This window comes from Neopsephotus bourkii, unplaced genomic scaffold (assembly GCF_033783945.1).
Source record: "Neopsephotus bourkii isolate Nb327-2 ecotype Australia unplaced genomic scaffold, CSIRO-AGI_Nbou_v1 NB_587, whole genome shotgun sequence".
Lineage (NCBI taxonomy): Eukaryota > Metazoa > Chordata > Aves > Psittaciformes > Psittacidae > Neopsephotus > Neopsephotus bourkii.
The window spans coordinates 136,980-160,683 of NW_026901088.1; the positions used below are offsets into that span (position 1 = coordinate 136,980).

General features: G+C 42.7%; 1 protein-coding gene and 2 long non-coding RNA genes across 3 annotated transcripts in view; 2 read left to right on the forward strand and 1 right to left on the reverse strand.

The window, feature by feature from the left end:
- The window catches only part of LOC133211244 (uncharacterized), a 229,312-nt gene that overhangs the window by 91,725 nt on the left and 113,883 nt on the right, over positions 1-23,704 (forward strand). The gene's annotated exons all lie outside the window — the stretch shown is intronic.
- The window catches only part of LOC133211243 (uncharacterized), a 172,985-nt gene that overhangs the window by 34,902 nt on the left and 114,379 nt on the right, over positions 1-23,704 (reverse strand). Inside the window, exon 2 of the long non-coding RNA XR_009725156.1 lies at positions 12,907-13,012. This is a non-coding gene — a long non-coding RNA (uncharacterized LOC133211243). The remainder of the gene's footprint in view (positions 1-12,906; positions 13,013-23,704) is intronic.
- Positions 22,568-23,704, forward strand: part of LOC133211242 (chromodomain Y-like protein 2) — a 41,244-nt gene continuing 40,107 nt past the window's right edge. The window contains exon 1 of the mRNA XM_061351439.1: positions 22,568-22,655. Coding sequence (XP_061207423.1) covers positions 22,632-22,655 — 24 coding nt within the window. The 5' untranslated portion in view covers positions 22,568-22,631. The remainder of the gene's footprint in view (positions 22,656-23,704) is intronic.

The window sequence follows — 23,704 nt, forward strand, 5'->3', positions numbered from 1 at the left end:
CTGAGCTGCGGGAAGCTATTAATAGGCTACAAGATGTCAGGGTAGCTGAGAGGAAGCAGGAATGCTTGCTCCAGGCCCAAAATGTGCAGGGGCCTCAAGCTTCCCCTGTAGCTCGTGAAGGAAAGAAGGAGGTTGTTAGCTCTGGAAGCTGGGAATTGGTGACAAAAAAAAAACAACAAGAAAAGGAGGAAGAGGACAATTAAAAGCAAGGGACTTCCTCCTGAACCCGCTGCCCCCACGCAGAACCGCTTTGCTGTCCTGCAGGGGGCTCATGAGGAAACGCACTTGTGCCAGAAACAGCCTGGTGATGCACTAGTAAAGAAGATTTCTACTGGTGCTGCCAGCAAAAAGCGGTGAGTCGTAGTGGTAGGGGATTCTACTTTGAAAGGGACAGAAGCACTCGTCTGTCGGCATGACCCAGTCTCAAGGGAGGTGTGTTGCCTACCAGGGGCACGCATCAGGGATTTGGCAGAGAGGCTGCCTGCTCTGGTAAGCCCCACGGACTATTACCCACTTCTGGTGATACATGTGGGTGCTAGGGATATAGATAGAAGTAGCCTGGGGAACATAAAAAAGGACTACAGAGCCCTGGGTAGGTGGTAAAGGGCTCTGGAGCTCAGGTTGTCTTCTCATCTATTCTCCAGGATACAGGGGAGGAATTAAAAAAAAACTAGGAGGATTAGCCAGGTTAATAAATGGTTAAAAGGGTGGTGTCACAGTCAGGGGTTTGGGTGTCTTGAACATGGGACCCAAGTTTGTAGGCCAGGTCTAGCGGGGGCTGGTGGAGCTGGTCCGATAAAGAAGGGGAAGGGCAGTTTTGGTAGGAGGCTTGCCAGACTGGTTAAGGAGGCTTTAAACTAGATGTGTTGGGGGAGGGGGGCATCATTCCATCCCAACACTCCCAGTCAGTTGCCAGCACCTATAATAAATGCTTGGACCAATGCAGAGATATTCCGGCTGCTCCAGCCAATGAGCCGGCTTCATTTGGAGCTCGGCTCAGATGCCTCTATACAAATGCCCGTAGCATGGGGAACAAACAAGAGGAATTAGAGATGTGTGCTCGTCTACGGGGGTATGATATTATAGGCATCACAGAAACATGGTGGGATGGCTCCTATGACTGGAGTGTTGGAATGGAAGGTTACAGACTCTTTAGAAAAGACAGGCCTGGCAGGCGCGGAGGGGGAGTTGCCCTTTATGTTAGGGATAGGCTGGAGTGTATGGAACTCTGTCTGGGGACAGGTGAGCAGATAGCAGAGAGCTTGTGGGTTAGGGTTAAAGGGAAAACAGCGATGGGAGACATTACTGTGGGGATATGTTATAGACCACCTGATCAAGAGGAATCTGCGGATGAAGCACTCCATAGGCAGATAGGAAAAGCCTCACGCTCACAGGCCCTCGTTCTCATGGGTGACTTCAACCACCCTGACATCTGTTGGAATGACGGTACGGCCCGGCACAAGCAATCCAGGAGGTTCCTCGATTGTGTGGAAGACAACTTCCTTCTGCAAGTAATAGAGGAACCGACAAGGAGAGGTGCCATGCTTGACCTTGTGCTCACCAACAGGGAAGGGCTCGTTGGAAATGTGGCACTGCAGGGCAGCCTTGGATGCAGTGACCACGAGATGGTTGAATTTGAGATCCTTAGGACAGTGAGAAGAGCGTGCAGCAAGCTCACTGCCCTAGACTTCAAAAGAGCAGACTTTGGCCTCTTCAGGAACCTGCTTAGTAAGGTTCCATGGGATATAGCCCTAGAGGGCAGGGGGGCTCAAGACTCTTGGTTGGTCTTCAAGGATCACCTGCTACAAGCTCAGGAGTGTTGCATCCCAACTAGAAGGAAGTGCAGCAGGAGGGCCAGGAGACCTCCTTGGATGGATAAGGAGCTCCTGAGGAAAATTCAAATGAAAAAAGAGTTTTATAGAAAGTGGAAGCAAGGACAGGCGGCCTGGGAAGAGTACAGGGTTATTGTCCGGGAAGCTAGAGACCAGGTTAGGAAAGCTAAGGCCCAGTTAGAATTAAACTTGGCTAGGGATATTAAGGATAACAGGAAGGGATTCTACAGGTACATAGCAAATAAAAAACAGATTAGGGAGAATGTAGGCCCCCTCAGGAAGCTCTCGGGTGAACTAGCTACACAGGATTTGGAGAAGGCTGAGGTTCTGAATGACTTCTTTGCCTCGGTCTTCTCTAGCAAAGGCTCTGACCGCACCACCCAAGTCTTGGAAGGCAGACGCAGGGACTGTGAGAATGAAGACCTTGGGCCCACTGTAGGAGAGGAATTGGTTCGAGACCATCTTAAAAATCTGAACGTGCACAAGTCCATGGGTCCTGATGAAATCCATCCGCGGGTCCTGAAGGAGCTGGCGAATGAAGTTGCTAAGCCGCTGGCCATCATATTTGAAAAATCATGGCAGTCAGGTGAAGTTCCCGACGACTGGAAAAAGGGAAATATAACCCCCATTTTCAAGAAGGGGAAAATGGATGACCTGGGGAATTACAGACCAGTCAGTCTCACCTCTGTGCCTGGCAAAATCTTGGAGCAGATTCTCCTGGAAGGCATGCTAAGGCACATGAAAAACAACAAGGTGCTTGGTGACAGCCAGCATGGCTTCACTAAGGGGAAATCCTGCCTGATCAATTTGGTGGCCTTCTATGATGGGGCTACAGAACTGATGGACAGCGGTAGAGCAGTTGATGTCATCTACCTGGATTTGTGTAAAGCGTTCGACACTGTCCCACACGACATCCTTGTCTCTAAATTGGAGAGACATCAATTTGATGAATGGACCACTCGGTGGATAAAGAACTGGCTGGATGGCCGCACACAAAGAGTTGTGGTCAATGGCTCAATGTCCGGCTGGAGACCAGTTACGAGTGGTGTCCCTCAGGGATCAGTGTTGGGACCGGTCTTGTTTAACATCTTCGTCGCTGACATGGACAGTGGGATTGAGTGTGCCCTCAGCAAGTTTGCCGATGACACCAAGCTGTGTGGTTCGGTTGATACGCTGGAGGGAAGGAATGCCATCCAGAGGGACCTTGACACGCTTGTGAGGTGGGCTGATGCCAACCTCATGAAGTTTAACCATGCCAAGTGCAAGGTCCTACACCTGGGTCGGAGCAATCCCAGGCACAGCTACAGGCTGGGCAGAGAAGAGATTCAGAGCAGCCCTGTGGAGAAGGACTTGGGGGTGCTGGTCAATGAGAAAATGAACATGAGCCAGCAGTGTGCGCTTGCAGCCCAGAAAGCCAACCGTATCCTGGGCTGCATCAAAAGGAGTGTGACCAGCAGGTCGAAGGAGGTGATCCTGCCCCTTTATTCTGCTCTCGTGAGACCTCACCTGGAGTATTGTGTGCAGTTCTGGTGTCCTCAACATAAAAAGGACATGGATCTGTTGGAACAAGTCCAGAGGAGGGCCACGAGAATGATCAGGGGACTGGAGCACCTCCCATATGAAGATCGGCTGAGAAAGTTGGGGCTGTTCAGCCTGGAGAAGAGAAGGCTGCGTGGAGACCTCATAGCAGCTTTCCAGTATCTGAAGGGGGCCTATAGGGATGCTGGGGAGGGACTCTTCATTAGGGACTGTAGTGATAGGACAAGGGGTAATGGGTTAAAACTTAAACAGGAAAAGTTTAGATTGGATATAAGGAGGAAATTCTTTCCTGTTAGGGTGGTGAGGCACTGGAATAGGTTGTCCAGAGAGGTTGTGAATGCTTCATCCCTGGCAGTGTTCAAGGCCAGGTTGGATGAGGCCTTGGGTAATATGGTTTAGAGCAAGGTGTTCCTGCCCATGGCAGGGGGGTTGGAACTTGATGATCTTGAGGTCCTTTCCAACCCTAACTCTTCTATGATTCTATGATTAGTCTCATATGTGTGGGTCCTGAAGATTCGACACACCATACTTTTTTTCAGTTCTGTTTTTTTTCTGGTTCTGGTGCCTCCTTGATTCTTGAGTAATATATCCTAGCAGGCTGTTCCTTTATATTCACTGCTTTAAACGTAATCAGTAATACCTGGTAGGGTCCACTCCACTTCTCTTCTAGGAGATCACCTGCAAAATTCTTAGTAAAAACCACGATCTCCTGGCTTAAAAGGATGAATAGGATAATCTAAACCTCTGGCCCTGGTCCATAACACTCTGCCATTTATTTCTTCTAACTGTTTTCTCAAGTTTACCAAGATCTGTTGAAGGTATCCTTCTCCTACTTCTTGAAGGCTCTCTCCTTTAAATTGAGATTGATATGGCCTTTCATATAGAATCTCAAATGGGCTAATTCCTTCCTTTGACTGAGGTTTTGTTCTGATTCTCAATAAGGCCAATGGTAATGCTTGATACCAATATAACTTAGTCTCTTGACAAATCTTCCCTAATTAATTGTTTAATTGATTAATTTTTTCCACTTGCCCACTGGCCTGAGGCCTATATGGAACATGTAATTGCCAATTTAGTTCCAATTTCTTGCTGATTTCTTGTAATAATTTTGCACTGAAATGAGTACCACAGTCAGAGAAGATAGTTGCTGGTACCCCAAAACAAGGTATTATTTCGTTTAATAGCACCTTAATCACTTGTTTTGCATTATTTGCCCTGCAAGGAAATGCTTCTGGCCACCCTGAAAAAGTATCTGTCAATACCAGCAAATATCGATAACCTTTCCTAGGTAATTCAGAAAAATCTATTTGCCACTGTTGTCCTGGATAATTCCCTTTTCCAATTGTCCCGACCTCATTCCTGTTTTCAGTCTTAGAGTTATTTTTCAGACATAGCTGGCATTGTTTTGTCATTAATTGCACTATGGTATAGAAATTTCTTTCTATGATCTGTTTGTTTAAATGTTTATACAAGGCATTACTTCCTCAATGAGTTTTGTTATGTTCTTCTTGTATCAATTTCCATAACTGATTATAGGGGATCACTACTCGCCCATCAGGTATTTTTATCCAACCCTTTTCATTTTCCTGTCCTTCCAAGTCTTCAATTAGTTTCATATCTTCTTTAGAGTACCTAGGTTTATTTTGCTTAATTACTAGTTTACCGTCAGGAATTAAGGACATAACCTCATCTCTTTCTGTTTCTGCCGCCTGTTTAGCCTCACGATCAGCCAGATTATTTCCAATCTCTTGATCAGAGTTACCTTTTTGATATCCTTTACAATGTATGATAGCCACTTCATGAGGTAATTGTACAGCTTTTAACAATTGCAGAATTTCCATTGCATGTTTAATTTGTCTTCCCTGGGTATTTAAAAGTCCTCATTCTTTCCAAATTGCTCCATGTGCATGAACTACACCAAAGGCATATTTGGAATCAGTCCATATGTTTATCCGCCTGTCCTTTGCCAGTAGTCAAGGCTATTATTTCTGCCTTTTGTGCTGAGGTGTTAGAGGGTAATAGTTTAGCTTCTATTACTTTTGAAGTTGTAGTTATAGCATATCCTGCTCATCGTTTACCATTTTTATGAAAGCTTCTGCCGTCGGTGAACCAGGAATCTGCACCCTCCAGAGGCTTCTCCTTCAGGTCTGGTTGGTTTGAGTATACTGCCTCTGTAGTGGCCAAGCAATCATGAGTCAGTGGTTCGGTAGGGTTTTCCTGAAGGAAAGATGCTGGATTCACATTAGTGACCACATTTTCCACATCATCTAGTTCTACTAGGATGGCTTGATATTTCAAGAAACGTGATGGTGATAACCAACAAGTATCTATTTGTTCTAGGACTGTTGATACTGTGTGTGACACTAACACAGTGATCTTTATTCCCACTGTAAATTTTCAGACATCTTGGATGTTTAAGATAACTGCTACTACTGCTCTCAAGCATCCAGGCCAGCCTTTACTTGGTTCATCCAGCTGTTTTGAAAAACAGGCCACTGCTCTTTTATTTTACCATCACATTTTTGTATGCATGCCCATGTCTCCCGGCCCCGTAATAAAGAATACCTGCTTGTCAACTTAAAACTTTGTTGACGAGTTCCTGGAGTTTTCTCCGAATCAATTTGGCACCCCACATGGGACCCTCTCTGCTTGACTGCAGGACCGGCTGATGACAAGGCTCCCCAAGGGCCCTCGGGAGTTTTTTTTCCCGGAGGGACCCCTTGACTCATTCGGATCCCTGCGGGAGCAGACAAAGACCATCTCATAAAAGGTATTCTTTTCATTTATATAGTCTGTAAGATGCAGGGGGCATCTCTGTTTGGTAAACTGCTTTGGTAAGCGTACGCAAAGTTTGGAAGCCTTCCGTAAATCGAGATAGGAAATCTCGTTTGTAAACGCGTATACCCGGCTGTTAGCGTCCGTTTGGTATACACCAAGAAGAAGCAGGGGGCTTCTTGTGGTTTAGGTCCTGCACAGACGCAGTGGGCGTCTTGTAGAGAAAAAAAAACTTTTGGATTTTTACTGGTATTTGACTTATGTTGTGGGTTGTTATAGTTTTGATTTGATCTTGTGATTTTGGTATTGGTGACAGATCGTTATAACTGCGTTATTGATTGTTGTCTCTGTTTCAAGTGTTGTAACTGTGTGGAGTGTGTCTGTGGGATCCTGTGTGTGTATGCGTGTGAATGCGAGAGTAATAATGGGAAATTGGCAGAGTGGAGAGATCTTGAAAAAGAGTCCTTTAGGGTGCATTTTGGCACATTGGAAAGAACTGAGAGGGTTTCCTGGGGGCTCAGTAAACAAGAAAACATTGATAAAATATTGTAACCAATGGTGGCCTTTATATATTTCGGAAGATCAGGAGAAATGGCCTAAAAATGGAACTCTGAATTATAATACATTGTTACAATTAATGTTGTTTTTGAGGCAGCAGGGAAAATGGGATGAAGTGATGTATGCAGATACATTTTTCACTTTAGGAAACCACCCGGAGTGGCAGACAGAATATTAAATTAATATAGCTCTGCCAGATCCCTGATTTTGGCTTTGGAAAAGGAAAGGGAAAACTATAAAGCTAAGCTGGAGAGATGTTGTTCAGCCTGTGATATTGGGAGCAGAAGGACTTGGGAATGTTAAAGAACTGTGGAGAGTGTATCGGAATTGGAAACATGTAGAGAAGAAAGAGCTGAGTCGTGCTATAGGCACGGCTACAGTGGCTGCTTTGGGACAAGTAGAAACTGGTGGAGGGACTAATGTGAGAGGACGAGGCAGAGGTAGAGGAGGAATGACAGGCAGAGGTGAGAAATTGAATTCTCTTGTGGGATGGGATCAGTGTGCATACTGTAAAGAGTTTGGATGTTGGAAGTGAGACTGCCCTGGGGGGAGTGCCATGGGGTGGGCTCTGGTGACTGAATTAGAACTAGACTGCCAGGGACCTGGGGAATCTACCCCAGCAGATCCACTGATAAAATTAAAACGAGGAACTAGAGGAAATAAAGTGGAATTTTAAGTGGATACAGGAGCAATTTATTCGATATTAAATCAGAGGTAAAGAATTCATGAAAACTTTAGAGTATAAATTGGGAAAACAAATAGGAATCCATAAATTTTTATACATGCCAAATCCTCCAGAAATCTTTATTAGGGTGAGAAGCAACATTTAAAGAAGGCAAAATGGAATTAGGAGTGAAAAATGATCAATTAATTGAAGTTTTGAGTTTATCTTTAATTCAATAGAAAAGCAAACAGGAGGACGTCCCTGAAATAGAAGAAATACTTAATCAGGTATATCTGAGAGTATGGGCATCTAAAGTTCCAGGTAAGGCAAAAAAAAAAAAAAAAAGAAAAAAAAAGCTTTGCCTGCTAAAGTAGAAATAAAAGGGGGGGCCTGCCCAATTAGAACAAAACAATATCCCTTAAAATTGGAGGATCAAAAGGGAAACAAAAAAAAATTAAAAAAATGGATTATTAATTGAATGTGAATTGGAATATAACACTTTTATCTTGCCATTAAAGAAATCCGATTGGAAAATTTACAGATTAGTTCAAAATCTCAGAGCAATCAAATTGTGGAGGACATTCATTCAGTAGTAGCTAATCTGTATACCTTATTGACTAAATCGAATACTAATCAGGGGTGGTTTCCCGTTCTGGACTTAAAGGATACATTTTTGCCTGCCCCCTGGCCAAAGAAAGTAAAACTTTATTTGCTTTCAAATGGGAAAACCCTGAAACAGGAAGGACACAGCTCACATGGACGGTGTTACCTCAGGGATTTAAAAACAAATTGACCACGTTTGGAAATCAATTAGGACTAGAATTAGAATTCTGGGAAACACCCAGACAGGAACTTTACTACAGTATGTGGACAACTTGCTAATTGCTACCAAAACTGTAGAATTGTTAAACTTTCTGGGGCTAAATGGATACCCGGTATCTAAACTGAAGGCTCAACTAATTCGAACTTGAGTATCTTATTTAGGATTCAAAATAACAGAAGGACAACTGGAACTTGGAGCAGCTAAGAAGGAAGCAATCTGCCAAACACCTTGACCATCCACAGTTAATGATATCTGGACATTTCTGGGAATGACTGGATGGTGTCAACTCTGAATCCATGATTATGGTGTTCTGAAATGGTGATAAGAACTGATGAAAAAGGGTGGACACACACGTCACGAGTAAAAGGACCAGCAAAATAATGACTGACAGACACCAAGCTGACGCTCAAAAGGACTTCATGAATAACTGAGGGAATTCATATTGACTCTTGTAAAATGATAAGTGAAATACAGGTATAACTGGGCCCAGAGCTTCAATTATTAAAAGTATATTATTGCTTGTAGGAAGGACCAAGAATAATTTTTGAGAAATCAGTTACAGTTCTTTTGCATTCAGTGGAAAATTATTACCTCATTGGAGCAGTTGTTTCGAGGCAAATGTTATTGCCATAATAACCGATGGAAAATATACCTCTGACCTACCAGAGAGGGCAAGACTGGAGGGAATAAGGTGTTGCAGCTGAAAAGGTCTGCCGAGGGCTGCAACCCCTGGGGCTGTGACCGCTGAGCACTATGGGCCTGACCAGACCTCTTTTGGTGTTGGTCCTGATAAGACCCGTATGGGAAACTGCCAAGGCTGATAGAAACAACTGTAGTGAATGTGTTACTACAACTAGACAAGGAAAAGTGACCTCTCAAACACTGATCTATCACACCGTGTATGAATGCAAGGGAACGGTAACTGGCTACTATATATATATTCAAACTCAATATGGACTTTGTAAAGAAGGAACTAAAATGGTATGTTTTAATCCGAAAGAACTCCCCTATCAATATTGGATAGAGATAAGAACAAACTCAGCAGAAGGAAGACTAAAGGCAACAAGCCAAATAATAACTAATCTAAGACAACCTGTATGAGTAACCTTTAATGCCTGTGACACTATTGATGATGACCTATATTCAAATTGTGGAAACTTGAATTGGAGGAGATATTATAAAGAATGTGAATAATATATTTGTCTCCGACCAAAAGAGAAATCATATTTACCTACAGGTTGTTATGCAGATTGGGATTATGATAGTCAGTCCAAAAGAAGTTATCATTTTTGTGGACATACTGGATGGAGTTGTGCCTGTTGGAGTACAACTCCTACCTGGGGATGGCCCCAAGAATGCAAGGGAACCCAGTTGAGGGAAGAGATTAAAAACAGAATAACTTTTCCTAATTGCACAGCCCATTCTTGTAATCTGGTCAATCTACCTATCTGGAACCAAGGACAATGGAGACAAGAGGAGGTAAAAATTGGATTATCAATTTATGGAACTGGAGAAGATCCAGGGGTTATTTTAGAAGTAATAATTAAAGAAAAATCTAGAGAGTCAGTACAACACCACTTATTATTCAATTCCTTCTATCATGAAATGGAAAGAGGAATCCGATATGAAATTCCCACAGTTGCTATAAATCTCTTTGTAAATCTTGATGAAAATATAGCTAAAGCATTGAATGTAACTAACTGCTATGTTTGTGGGGGAACTAACCAAGGGGAGAGATGGCCCTGGGAGGCAATGGAGAGTAATATAAGCAACCCTGCAATCTGGAAAAATCTAAAAAGGAAAAATAGGAGACAACAATGGATCTTACAAATGAATATAACTGGAAAAAGTTGGCAGAATTTAGAAAATGGTGGAAAACCAGTAGGAAATTTACTTTGTGAGGGGGGTTATATATATGGAAGAAAACAAAAAAGACTGAGAAAAATGGGGAAAACCTATAGAAATAAATCAGTGATTCAGTAACTGGACTAATGGAACTAACATACCAAATGGTTGGCCCACTCCAGATGGGCATTATTGGTTATGTGGCAAAATAGCCTTTGCATTTTTATCTCAAAATTGGACGGGATCATGTATATTAGGAACCATCAGACCCAGTTTCTTTTTATTACCTAAAAGCCAAGGGGAATGCTTGGGAGTCCAGTTATATACAGAAACAAGAGAACTAAGGAGGAAAGCGATATAGAAGAGAACTACAAATTGGTAACTGGAAAGACAATGAGTGGCCACCTGAATGAATAATTTCTTATTATGATCCGGCAACTTGGGCTGAAGATGGGTCCTGGGGATACAGGACTCCTACATATATGCTGAATAGGATTATAAGGTTACAAGCTGTAGTAGAAATAGTAGTAAATAAAACAGGAGATGCATTAGGACTAGTTGCAAAGCAAAATACTAAAATGAGAACTGCAATAAACTAGAATCGTTTGGCCGTGGATACTTGGACAGTGTAAATTTTGATGGAACCGAAACTATGATCTAACAACAGGGGAGTTGATCTGCAGAACCCAGAGGTATTATTTTACTGAACCCCCTGAGAATATCATAAAACTTGTGTGTAGGTGCTCTCATATTTTTTAAGTGCATTTGCAGAGTACTGGGAAAGAGATGCTATAGAGATTTGTAAAAGGTTGTTTGAAATGGGAGCCGGTCAAAACAAGGGAATTCTGAAGAAAAGCCCATTGGGTTACATTTTGGCACACTGGAAAGAACTGGGGGGGTCTTCTGGGGGCTCGGTAAACAAACACTGATAAAATATTGTAACCAATGGTGGCCTTTATATACTTTGGAAGATCAGGAGAAATGGCCTAAAAATGGAACTCTGAATTACAATACATTGTTACAATGAATGTTGGTTTTGAGGTGGCCAGGAAAATGGGATTAAGTACTATATAAAGATATGTTTTTCACTTTAAGAAACCACCCTGAGTGTCAGGCAGAATGTGAAATTAATAAACCTCTGCCAGATCCCTAATTCTGGCTTTGGAAAAGGACAGGGGAAAACTGAAAGCTAAGCTGGAGAGATGTTGTTCTGCCTGTGATATTGGGGAATGATGTTTAAAAGTTATAAATAGGAAAATCATGTATCACAGATACCTCCGAGAGGAGCACCCTCTATATCTGTTCTATCAGATATTGATGAAGATGTGATTGCTGTCACGAACAACAAGCAGCACATTCACATTAAACCAGAAGTGCTGTTGCAGAGGCAGGCATCTGAAACCTCTGCAGAGCAGGGTGAGGAACTATGGGGAAAAAAAAAAAAAGGGGGAAACCAAGTGGAAAGGAGGGGAGCTCACGCTGCTCCTGTGTTTGAGCATGGGATAAGTGCTGGGGCAGGCAAAGAAGTGGGAACAGAGATGTTGACAGATGGGACTGAGGGTTTGTTGAATAAATGTGGACAGAAGTGCTTTGAAACAGATGGAGGAGTAATGTCGGGCAAAGGTGGGGGAAGTGGGTTCTTCTCCTATGGGACCGGATCGGTGTGTGTGAGCTGTGGGGAGTTTTGAACGTTGGAAGTGAGACTGCCCTGCGGGGGAGGGAGTGCCGTGGGGTGGCTCCTGTGGCTGAATTGGAACTAGAGTGACAAGGGACCTGGGGAATGTACCCTAGCAGATGCACTGGTTAAATTAAAACTATGGACTAGAGGAAATAAAGTGGAATTTTACTGGATACAGGGGCAACTTATTCGGTATTAAATCAGAGGGAAAAGAATTTGTTACAGATGTGGTAGGTACTGGCCACCAAGGAAAAGAAAAAAAAAAAAAAAAAGGAAAAAATAACCTGAAAAAAAAGTGCAACCCTTAAAGTACAAATTGGGATAACAGATAGGAATGCATAAAATTTTTATGCATGCTAAATGCTCCAACATCTTCATTAGGTCAGGAAGCAACATTTAAAGAAGGCAAAGCGGAATTAAGAGTTAAAAATCAATTAATTGCTGTTTTGAGTTTATCCTTAATTCAACAGAAAAAGCAAACAGGAGGACGTCCATGAAATAGAAGTAATCCTTAATCCAGGTATACCTGGGAGTATGGGCATCTGAAGTTCCAGGTAAGGCAAAAAATGCTTTGCCTGTTAAAGTAGAAATAAAAAGGGGGGGGCTGCCCAATTAGAATAAAACAATATCCCCTAAAATTGCAGGAAAGGGAATAAAAAAAATAATCATTTATATTAATTGAATGTGAATTGGAATATAATACTGTCGGAGACTCCATGTCATCGCGATGCAGAGGGAACACAGCATAACCAATATGACTGATAAAAGTGATCCGTTTATTCTGCTTAAGCCTAGGGTATATATTGATCTAGATTGCTACACACACACATTCTTGGGAAACTCCTGTGGTTACATCCCTTTTTCTAACATCCTTGTTCCTCCCTTCAGGATACTCGTTAACTACAAGGTCAGCTTATCCTTTTGCACAGCTGGTGTTTTACTGAGCTGGGTTTCTTGCTGAATTTTACAAAACTGGTCCCTGGCCAAGTTCAGCCATGGGAACGTAACCCTTGCCTGCTAACCACGCTTCCACATAATACTCCTATCTTGCCAGTAAAGAAATAGATGCAGATTGGTTCATGGTCTCAGGAATCAACAAATTTATAGAGGATATTCATCCAGTAATAGCTAATCTGTATACCTTAAGCACTATATTGAATCAGAAATGATTTGCTGTCTTGGATTTAAGGACTCTTTCTTTTGCTTACCATTGGCCAAAAAAAACCATAATTTCTTTGCTTTTGAATGGGAAAATCCTGACACAGTAAGGAAAACCCAATTAACTTGGACAGTATTACCTCAAGAGTTTTAAAACAGTCCTTTCAAAATCATTTAGCACTGGAACTAGAACCATGGAAACCACCCACTCAGACGGGGACTCTGTTACAATATGTGGATGACCTGTCAATTGCTACTGAAACAAGGAAGAATGTGTTCAGTGAATGGTGGGATTATTGAATTTTCTGGGACTGAATGGTTATCGGGTAACCAGACAAAAGACCCGACTAATCCAAACCGAGTTTCCTACCTAGGATATGAAATAACAGGACAGAGAGAACTTGGAACTGCTAGAAAAGAAGCCATTTGTCAAACTCCACCACTGTCAACCATCAAGGAGCTCCAGACGTTCCTGGGAATGACTGGATGATGCAGACTTTGGATGCATGATTATGGTCTTCTGCTATTACCCCTATATGAACTGTTAAAAGAAACCCCTCTCTCTTTGGAATGGACTGATTCAGCAGAGGAGGGCTTTAGAAATTAAAAAACAGAGCTAATGAGAGCTGCAGCTCTGACTTCTGGATATGACTAAATCCTTTTGGCTATATTCCTATGAAGAACAGGGAATAGCTTTGGAGGTCCTTACTCAGAAACTAGGACCCTATAAGAGGGCAGTGGTGCATTTCTCAAAACAGCTGAATGAAGTGAGCAAAGGTTGGCCTGGATGCCTAAGGGCTGTGACAGCAGTTGTCATTGTTAGAAAAGGGCGAAGTTTTTAAGATAAAATAATCATATAAAATAGTAGAAATGATTATATTTGAGAAATTTATAAATCAATAGTGTGATTTTGCATATTAGGAAATGTTGTAACTTTGTAGCTTGGTTTGCGGTCTTGTATCATGGTTACTCTATAAGAAATGTTACAATGGTAGTCTTGGTAGCAAGAGCTAACATACCCATATATGGTGAAGGGTATATGGGTGAATTTAGAGAAGTATATTGTGAAACTCTACCCAAGCAGAACCTAGGGAAGATAAGAGAATGCTGGCGTCCACATAATGGTTGGGACATGTCAAAAGAACGAAAAGGTGAAAAGGACAAGCTGAGGAAGACTTCCTACTTCATCCGAGGAAGACTCCTCGGGACGACCACCAGAGGGGGCTGCGCAAGTGCAGAGGAGGCTGATGTTGTAACAGACGGATGTGATAATCCTTGATGCATATGTATTAGTCAATGATGTAATCTGTATTGAATAGTGTATAAATTGCGGACATGATGTGACGGGGGTCGAAGCCAGATTTGGGCGCGTGCCCCTGGTTTCCCAGCGCTGCATTAAAGCACCTCATATAACCATTCCGATGGTTATGTGTCAGTTCTTATGCTAACATCATGAATATTGAAGAGGCTCGCAAATTCACCTTGGGACAAAAGATTACTGTAGTAGTGTCCCATGTGGTATCAGCAGTCCTGGAACAGAAAGATCTCCCTCATGTTTTTTAAAATACCAGGCCACCCTTGTGCAACATGATGATACAGAAATTGTGGTCACTAATGTCAATCCAGCATCCTTTTGCAGAACAACCAACAGAGCTATTAACACCTGACTGCTTGGCCACTATGTGAAACTGTATATTCAAGCCAACCAGATTTGAAAGAAACCTTTGGAACGTGCCCTGGAATTGGCTAAAGACAAAAGGATAAATATTTGGACTGATTCTAAATATGCATTTGGTGTGGTCCATGCACAGTGTGCCATCTGGAAAGAACAAGGACCTCTGAACACAGGAGAAAAAGATTAAACATGCTACAGAAATTCTATGACTACTGAAAGCTACCTGAGGAATTAGCTATTATGTATTGCTGAGGGCATCAACAAGGTGAATCGGATCAGGAAATTGGAAATAATTTGGCCAATTTTGAAGCCAAAGGAGCAGCTGAACAATCTAAACTCATTCCCTTAATCCCTGATGGCAAACTAACAATTGAGAAATCTAAACCTAGATATTCAAAGGAGGATAGAAAATGGATTGGAGATCTCAAAGGAGAGGAAAACAAAGAAGATTAGGTTCAGATACCTGATGGGCGAATTATAATCCCCTATAACCAACTCTGGAAGCTAGTACAGGAAGAACATAATAAAACTCGTTGAGGTAGCAACTCTATGTATAAATACTTAGATGAACAAATTGGAGGAAGGAATCTATATACCATAGTTCAATTAGTGACAATGTCAGCTCTGTCTCAAGAATAATCCTAAAATTGAAAGTAGAAATCAAACTGGTACAACTGGGGAGGAAGTTATCTGGGACAGCACTGACAAATAATTTTTTCTGAATTATTGAGACCAATATTTGTTGGTGTTAAATACTTTTTCTGGGTGGCCAGAAGCATTCCCTTGTAGAATAAATAATGCAAGACAAGTAATTGGAACATTGGTAAACAGTGTAATACCTTGTTTTGGAATACCAGAGGCAATTTCTTCCGACCGAGGCTCACCCTTTAGTGCAAAACAGTTAGAAGAAATTAGCAAAAATTAAAAATTGATTGGCAGCTACATGTTCCATACAGGCATCAGGCAAGTGGGCATAGTAGAAAAGAATTCGAACTAAACCTCGGTCAAAAGAAGAGGCTATCCCATTTAAAATTTTACATGGAAGACAATATCAGTCCCAGTTTAAAGGAGAAAGTCTTCTGGAAGTGGGAGAAGGTTATCTCCTAGAGTTTCTGATCAATCTGGGAAAGCAATTAGAAGAAATGAGAGAATACTGAGGACAAGAGCGAGAGGCGTGGATTATCCGACTCACCTTTTTAGATCCAGAGACTGGGTTTATGGTAAGAATTTTTCAGGAGATCCTCTACAGGAGAAGTAGAGCGGACTTTACCAGTTATTATTGACCACCTTTACAGCAGTGAAGATAAAGGAACAACTTCTTTGATACATTATTCAAGAAAAAAGAAAGCACCAGAACCAGAGATGAAATGGCGGATCGAACCTTCAGGACCCTCGCATATGAAATTATATCAGTCGTAATTTTGATTTATGTGATAACTGACATACCATCTTGGGACTAATACTTATACCTGAAATTAATGCAGAATGTTACTAAAGTTGTTAATTGTAGTCACTGTTGGGTGTGTGCACAGTTTCCTGAATTAGGAGATCACGGCCTTTTATTAATTGGCATACCAATTTCCAACACTATCTCATGGACAATTTTAAGATTTGGAACAGTTAATCCTAATCCAAGTATTATACCTGTATGCAAAGATGTATTACACCAGGAACCAGAGTAGGAGACTATGTTTGTTTAAATGCCACAGGTGTAGGTCACTATTCAAATTGTGTGGTTCAGTGGTGGTCTGTTCCTGAAGGGAAAGGATGGTATTGGTTAAGCGAGGGTTTAACCCTACTGCTGAACAGAATACTGCATTTCATAGTTTTGCGAGATGGCTAATTCCATCTTCGGGAGTAAGTGAATTAGAGAAGGCAATCATGAGTATCTCAGCAACCATGGAGGAAATAGAAAGTAAAGCCATTGATATAATCCAAGTGGAACAAGAATCAATTAAAATTGCTGTTCCTGAAACAAATCTGGAAACAAACTAAAATATTTTGTAAAATGGCCAAGGGAAGAAATGTAGAAAAACTTACCCTCATGGTTACCTGATCTCTCCTGGTTAAGGCAACTGGTTGCAAGAATATTAATTGTTTTAATAATGATAACTTGTGGTATAACAAAATTTTCTTCCTGGAATTGTAAATGATCTATGATAAATTATGAAGATTGAAAAAAAATGAAATGTAAGTATCAAGTAGAAACAGGAAACTATTTCAAAAAGACTCTGGATGGTAATAGCAGTATATAAAATGTTGCAACAGAATTTTCAAAAGGACAGAAAAAGGGGTATAGACATTTGTTGGTACTAAAAGAAACCTTTTCAGGTTGGCCAGAAGCCTTTCCAACTAGAAGCGCGCAAGCCAGGGAAGTAACAAAGATATTGTTACAGGACGGTTGTGAGGATTTCGAAGGTATGTGCTGTGTGAACTTATCTGAACATTCTGAATCAATTCATGCTAAGCTGTGAAAATAGCAGGAAAATATGCAAAAGCTTAGAATTGTTGGAGGCGGATTGGATGAAAGGCTAAATAACCTAGGAGTTACTGGATGGTTCAGGGAAATACTTAAACAAGGCCTTCTAATCTTAGCTATAGGATTACTCATTTTAATGATTATACCTTGCATAATACAATATATATCGAAATCACTTCATAAATCAATAGAAGGAACATGGATAGCTATGTCATAAATAATAGAGTAAAAGCAGAACAAAGGCATTATTGATAAGGAAAAGCAGACACCTGGTTCTATTGACAAGGAAAAGCAGAGGCCTGATTTTACTGATAAGCAGCTATTGATAAGGAAAAGCAGACCCCTGAATCTACTGTTAAGGGGGAGAAGCAGATGGTTTATGGCTGGGACCAAACCCTAAGGCCATACGTGAGGACTAAAAGGTGAAATGTTCAAGAAGAGGAAAACTCATTTACTTCATCTTGAAGACCCCTACCCACAGGGGGAAGACTCATTTACTTCATCTTGAGACCCCTGCCCATGACCAGAGGGGGCACTGCATAGGCGCAAAGGACCTTCTAGCTCATTGTAATAGGAAGCGGATATAGGATATGAATATGTATAGGCGTATGGTGCAACCTTATAAATGTAGAGGGAAACAACACTGAGGTACGCATGACTTTGAGGAATTATCCCCGTGCGTCTCAGCACTGAATAAAAAGCATGCCTACTTTACAACTTTAATGACTTGTGGAGTCAGTCCGTGCATCAGAACCAATTAAACTGGTATGAGCATTTACTGGGAGAGCTTCAAAGGCTGCCAGAAGTGATGAAGATTGTTGTAAGAAGTAAACGACCCTCAGAAAACACAACCACAATTTTGTATGCATGAAGGGAACTTTCTGGAAAATTATGTAATCCATACGTAGCCTCATGAACATGTATGTATGCCCAGGGACTATAAAAGGACGGCTTGTGTGGCAATTGGGGAAAACACGTTAGGAGAAGCTATCCCCTGTATCTCCCAGCGCCACAATAAAGAATACCTGTTGTCAACGCGAAAACTTTGTTGGCAAGTTTGTTCCTGGAATTTTCTCTGAATCAGGGCAGATGGTGTTCTGTGCATTTTTTGTTCTCGAGTTCACATAAAAGTTTTTAACAGGGGGTGTAAAAAGGCAGTGAGGCCCCTTTAGTTGTTTGATAACCATGTTCAAACTCAGCAGAAGGAAGACTAATGGCAACAAGCCAAATAATAACTAATCTAAGACAACCTGTATGAGTAACCTTTGATGACTGTGACACTATTGATGATGACCTATATTCAAATTGTGGAAACTTGGATTGGAGGAGGTATTATAGAGAATGCGAATAATATATTTGTCTCCGACCAAAAGAGAAATCGTATTTACCTACAGGTTGTTATGCAGATTGGGAATATGATAATGAATCCAAAAGAAGTTACCATTTTCATGGACATACTGGATGGAGTTGTGCCTGTTGGAGTACAACTCCTACCTGGGGATGGCCCCAAGAATGCAAGGGATCCCAATTGAGGGCAAAAATTAGAAAGGGAATAACTTTTGCCAACTGCACAGCCCATTCTTGTAATCCTGTCAATCTAACTATCTGGAATCCAGGACAATGGAGATGAGAGGAGGTAAAAATTGGACTAGTAATTTATGGAACTGGAGAAGATCCAGGGGTGATTTTACAAGTAGTAATTAAGGAAAAATCTAGAGCGTCAGTGCAACACCACTTATTATTCAATTCTGTCTATCAAGAAATAGAAACAGGAGTCCAATATGAAATTCCCACAGTTGCTAAAAATCTCTTTGTAAATCTTGCTGAAAATACAGCTAAAGCATTGAATGTAACTAACTGCTATGTTTGTGGGGGAACTAACCAAAAGGAGAGATGGCCCTGGGAGGCAATGGAGAGTAATATAAGCAACCCTGCAATCTGGAAAAATCGAAAAGGGTAAAATAGGAGACAACAATGGATCTTACAAACGAATATAATTGGGAAAAGTTGTTGGTAGAATTTAGAAAATGGTGGAAAACCAGTAGGAAATTTACTTTGTAAAGGGGGTTATATATGGAACAGAACAAAGACTGGGAAAAATGGGGAAATCCTATAGAAATAAATCAGTGATTCAGTAACTGGACTAATGGAACTAACATATGAAATGGTTGACCCACTCCAGATGGACATTATTGGATCTGTGGTAAAATAACCTTTGCATTTTTACCTCAAAATTGGACAGGATCATGTATATTAGGAACCATCAGACCCAGTTTCTTTTTATTACCTATAAGCCGAGGGGAATGCTTGGGAGTCCAGTTATATATAGCAACAGGTGAACTAAGGAGAAAACGATATAGAAGAGAACTACAAATTGGTAATTGGAAAGACAATGAGTGGCCACCTGAACGAATAATTTCTTATTATGATCCAGCGACTTGGGCTGAAGATGGGTCCTGGGGATACAGGACTCCTATATATATATGCTGAATAGGTTTATAAGATTACAAGCTGTAGTAGAAATAGTAGTAAATAAAACAGGAGATGCATTAGGACTAGTTGCAAAGCAAAATACTAAAATGAGAACTGCAATATACCAGAATCATTTGGCTTTGGATTATTTGCTAGCTCAAGAAGGAGGGGTCTATGGAAAATTCAATCTCAGTAATTGCTGTTTAGAAATAGCTGATGAGGGAAAAGCCATAAGTGAGCTTGTGAGAGAAATGAAAAAGATAGCCCATGTTCCAGTACCAACCTGGAATGGAAGGAGGATTATGATCTTGGGGACAATTCTTAAATGAGGACTGGATCACTAAAATCGGTGTAGTGATACTGGGAATATTTGGAGGACTATTAATTATTCCATGTATAATCCCATGTTTCACCAGACTGATACATAAAGTTATGCAAAACATGCAATTAACCATCATGCCATTGGAACCAGAAAATAAGGGAGGAACCCACTCGTTAATGATATTGAAAACAAAGATGACTCCATTATTATCTGCTGCTCAAAAGGCAGTTATTAAATTGGAGGCCAAGACACGAATCAATAAGTTACATAAAAACAAAGGGGGGAATTGTGAGGTATATAGGAATGATTCGTGTCAGAAACTTAGGAGTCCTTGTCATCATTGCACTTTGGGAGGAATCGAAAATCATGTGTAGAATGTATACGAATGATCAGATTAAGATGGGAGTTCCTGTAAATACAATGATGAAAAGAAAAGAAGGAACAAAGGAATAATCCTTCCTAACCAAAGTCTTTGTTGCTTTAAGGGGTACTTTGTTTAACTACTTGAACGTCTCAAATGCTTTGCTAACTACAGAGGGTGTTTTGTTTAACTGCTTGAATACCTTAAGGTGGCTAGGTAATCAAGGGATACATTCTGTTATGGGATGAGGTGAAACTTGTGTATTCAATATGTAACTATATAAGAAATGGAATTGAGGGGGCTAAGATGGTGGTTAAGCTTGTGACAGACATTCCCTGTTAATGTATTGCCAAGGAATTCAATGACTTTTTAAGAAGTTTCATCACCCAAAGATAAGATCCCAGCAACAGGAGGAGAACAATGAAAAAGAACCACGTCGATATTCGGGTGAAGGAGACGACAGGATTGGTTGAAACCCAAGATCGAGGAGTATAAGAGACTGCACCCCAGAACTCTCGGCGTGCGTTGCTGGTGGAGTAAAGGCTCCCCTGCGCACCCAGCGCTGCTTGCTTATTGCCTCTCAATAAATTGTAAATAAATTAAATTTGGACCAAAACCCTGTCTATGCTAAATTTTTATAATAATGTGCATATATTATTCATGATCAAAAGTGACAACATTCAAAATACTTGATATCAGTATTTCAAATAGGAATCCTCTCAGTCAGTAGGCTCTTGGGCTTCATCCCACTGAGACTGTGCTGGGATTTTTGGTCATAAATGAAATTTGAGAAATAATTCAGCACTCGATAGCAGCAACATTTATGCTGAGACTTACTATATAATAATAACCGGCTACAACCTGCCACTCAGATAATAGTGAGGGCAGTACCAAGTCCCACATTATCATGGAGTGCAGCACTACACAAAGGACTGAAATCAAAGGGATGGAAAATGCCAACACACTAAAGACAAACAAAAGCCATGACCACTGCAAAGCCAGCATTCAATGTGTCTCACGGGCTCCAGGAGAATGGTTACCTCAGGTGATTCATGAGGCGAGAACATGGAGTCTAAAAACTGGTAACATCTACAGCAGGCTGGCTACAAAGCCAAGGTGTGAAGAGCTGGTCAGAGCAAATCCTAAGGGCACTCTTTCCTATCAAGAACAATAATATTCAGAGGACACTCAACACCTTACCTGGAGAAACAAATCCCATGGCTTCACAGGAACACAATTTGATACTTAAGCAGCCTCCCCAGAACACGGCCAATTGCTTCACACCATCTGGGGTGTCATGCTAAGAGCCCTTTGCCACACATCAGCAACTGCCTCTGCAAGACTCCATCATGGCTGCTGAAAAGCGGGGCTTCCTCTCGCGATAAGCTAGTTCATCTTTAATCATGGCCAAGCTGGTGTGAAGATACTTCCTCAACCTGGAAATCCCTGAGCAGGAAGCATTCAGCAGTGATAGTGGATAAAGACAGACAGGAGATCAACATGCTGCCTGGTTTGCTCAGTGCCGCAGTTGCCCTCGCTCAGGGAAGCTGCAGGAAAAAAAAACAGCAGCCATGGGGTCACTCTTTCCCTCAAAAAAAAAGATCCAGGAAGCTCTAACGTAGCAACGGGCAAGAGCTTTGTACTGCCCCACATCCACAATCACAGACCATTGACCGCCCTGTGCCTCCTAGTGAAATCCAGGTGGCAGGATGTCCGTTTCATTTCCTGGAGAGGGTTGGCTAATTATCATAAATGGCTGCAAAGAGTACGTGAGGATAGGCTCCGGCTGAGGTGATAGATGGCTCTGGAGTTCACCGCGGCTCGCGGCTTAGAGGTTTCCTGCTACCTCCATTTTCTCGGTGATAACCACGGGGTGGATGGGACAGTCATGCAGTGCCGAGAAGGCAGGAAGGTGGCCGGCAGGGCCACTCGACGCTGGCGGCTAGGATCTGGCCCTGTGCCCGCCTCTCCCCGTGGGGGCATTGGGCGGGCGGCACGGTCCTCCCCGCCGCGCGGCCGCTACTTCCCCCCCCTTTATTATTATTATTATTATTATTATTATTATTATTATTATTATTATTATTATTATTGTTGTTGTTGTTGTTGTTGTTTATCAAGTTTTTATTTATGTATTTTGGCCACAGAAAGAGTTTGAAGCGCTCCTAGCTCGGAGCGGCGTGAGGGGTGGAAGGAGGTCGCTCTCCGGCCCCATGACTTTCCCTGACGGAGGGCGCCGGGAGACCCGTCCCGGACCCGGTCGCAGGGGAGGAAGCGCCGAGCTGCTGCTGATTATGACAGCGCCGCCGCTTGCCTCTGCTCGCCTCTGATTCTGCGCACAGCCAACTCCAAAGCCTGTTATTCTGCAAAACACAGTTTACTCAACAGAGAGAGCGAGTGGGAGAGCGGTGGAGACGGAAACGGCGCAAAGGAACCAAGTTCCGAAACCCAGCATGGCTTCAGGGAACCTTTATGAGGTAGAGGGGACCACAGGGCGCAGTAGGGCATCGCAGGGGTGTGGGGGGCGGCCGGGGGAGGTGTGCTGGGCGGGCGGCGCGGAGGGCAGCCGTGCCGCAGCTGGGAGTCGTTCCGCCAAGCCGCCCTAGTTGCTGAAGAGCGGAGGAAATCGCCGAGAGAAGGGGCTGGGCTGGGGGGAAAAAGGGGTGGTGTGTGCGCCGTGGTGGGTGGAGGGAAGGATGGAGCGGCTGCCTTTCCTTCCCTCTGCTTCTCTTTCTTTTTCTCTTTCTACTTTCCATCGGGCTTGATCTTAGCAGGCCTTGTAAGAGAGGAGGAAGGAGTGAAGGAGAGCGAGAGTTAGCGATAGGATGAGGAGGCGATCGCAGTGTCATGAGCCCGGAGAGTGGAGAAAGTCCAGATAAAGTCATAGGCGCTCTGGACGTGCTGAATGTGCAGATTAGTACGAAAAAATACGTCTTAGCGCTGCCTGGAGGCGGCTCTGCACCCGCTGTGCAAACTGCAGGAGCCTGCGCCAGGTTGCTTCACCTTCAGCACAGAAGGCGGCGGCCGGGCCGGGCTCGGCCCGGGCCCAGCCCCAACCCCTAGCACCGCACCGGGCGGCAAAGTTTGGCGGGAGCCCCTCTGCGGTGCAGCCGGGCGGCCCGGGATGCGAAGTAGGGCGGTTGCCGTCGCAGTGCCGGCCCCCCGCAGCCCGGCGTGCGGTGCCCCACGGGGAGAGTGGCGGAGCGTCGGGCGACGGCCGTCCGGGGTCCAGTAGGAGGAAGGGAGAGAAGAAGGAGTTGGAAGGCTGTCGCGAGACCCAGCCAAATTTTGACCTCAGACACCCAGTTTTAATGCCCAAACTGAGAAGAAGTTAAGCTGTTCTTGCCGTGCCAGAAAAGAGGAAGGAGAAGGTAGAAATTAAAAATAAGATAGACTGGACCCAGGTGTTTAAATATCCAGCTCCAGTAAGTGGAAGTGGGGTGGAAGTCTACCATCTAAAAAGCCCAACTATGACTTGATGCCCAAGAGTTCTCGGTGTGGAGCACTTCCTCAGGTTTAACGTTTT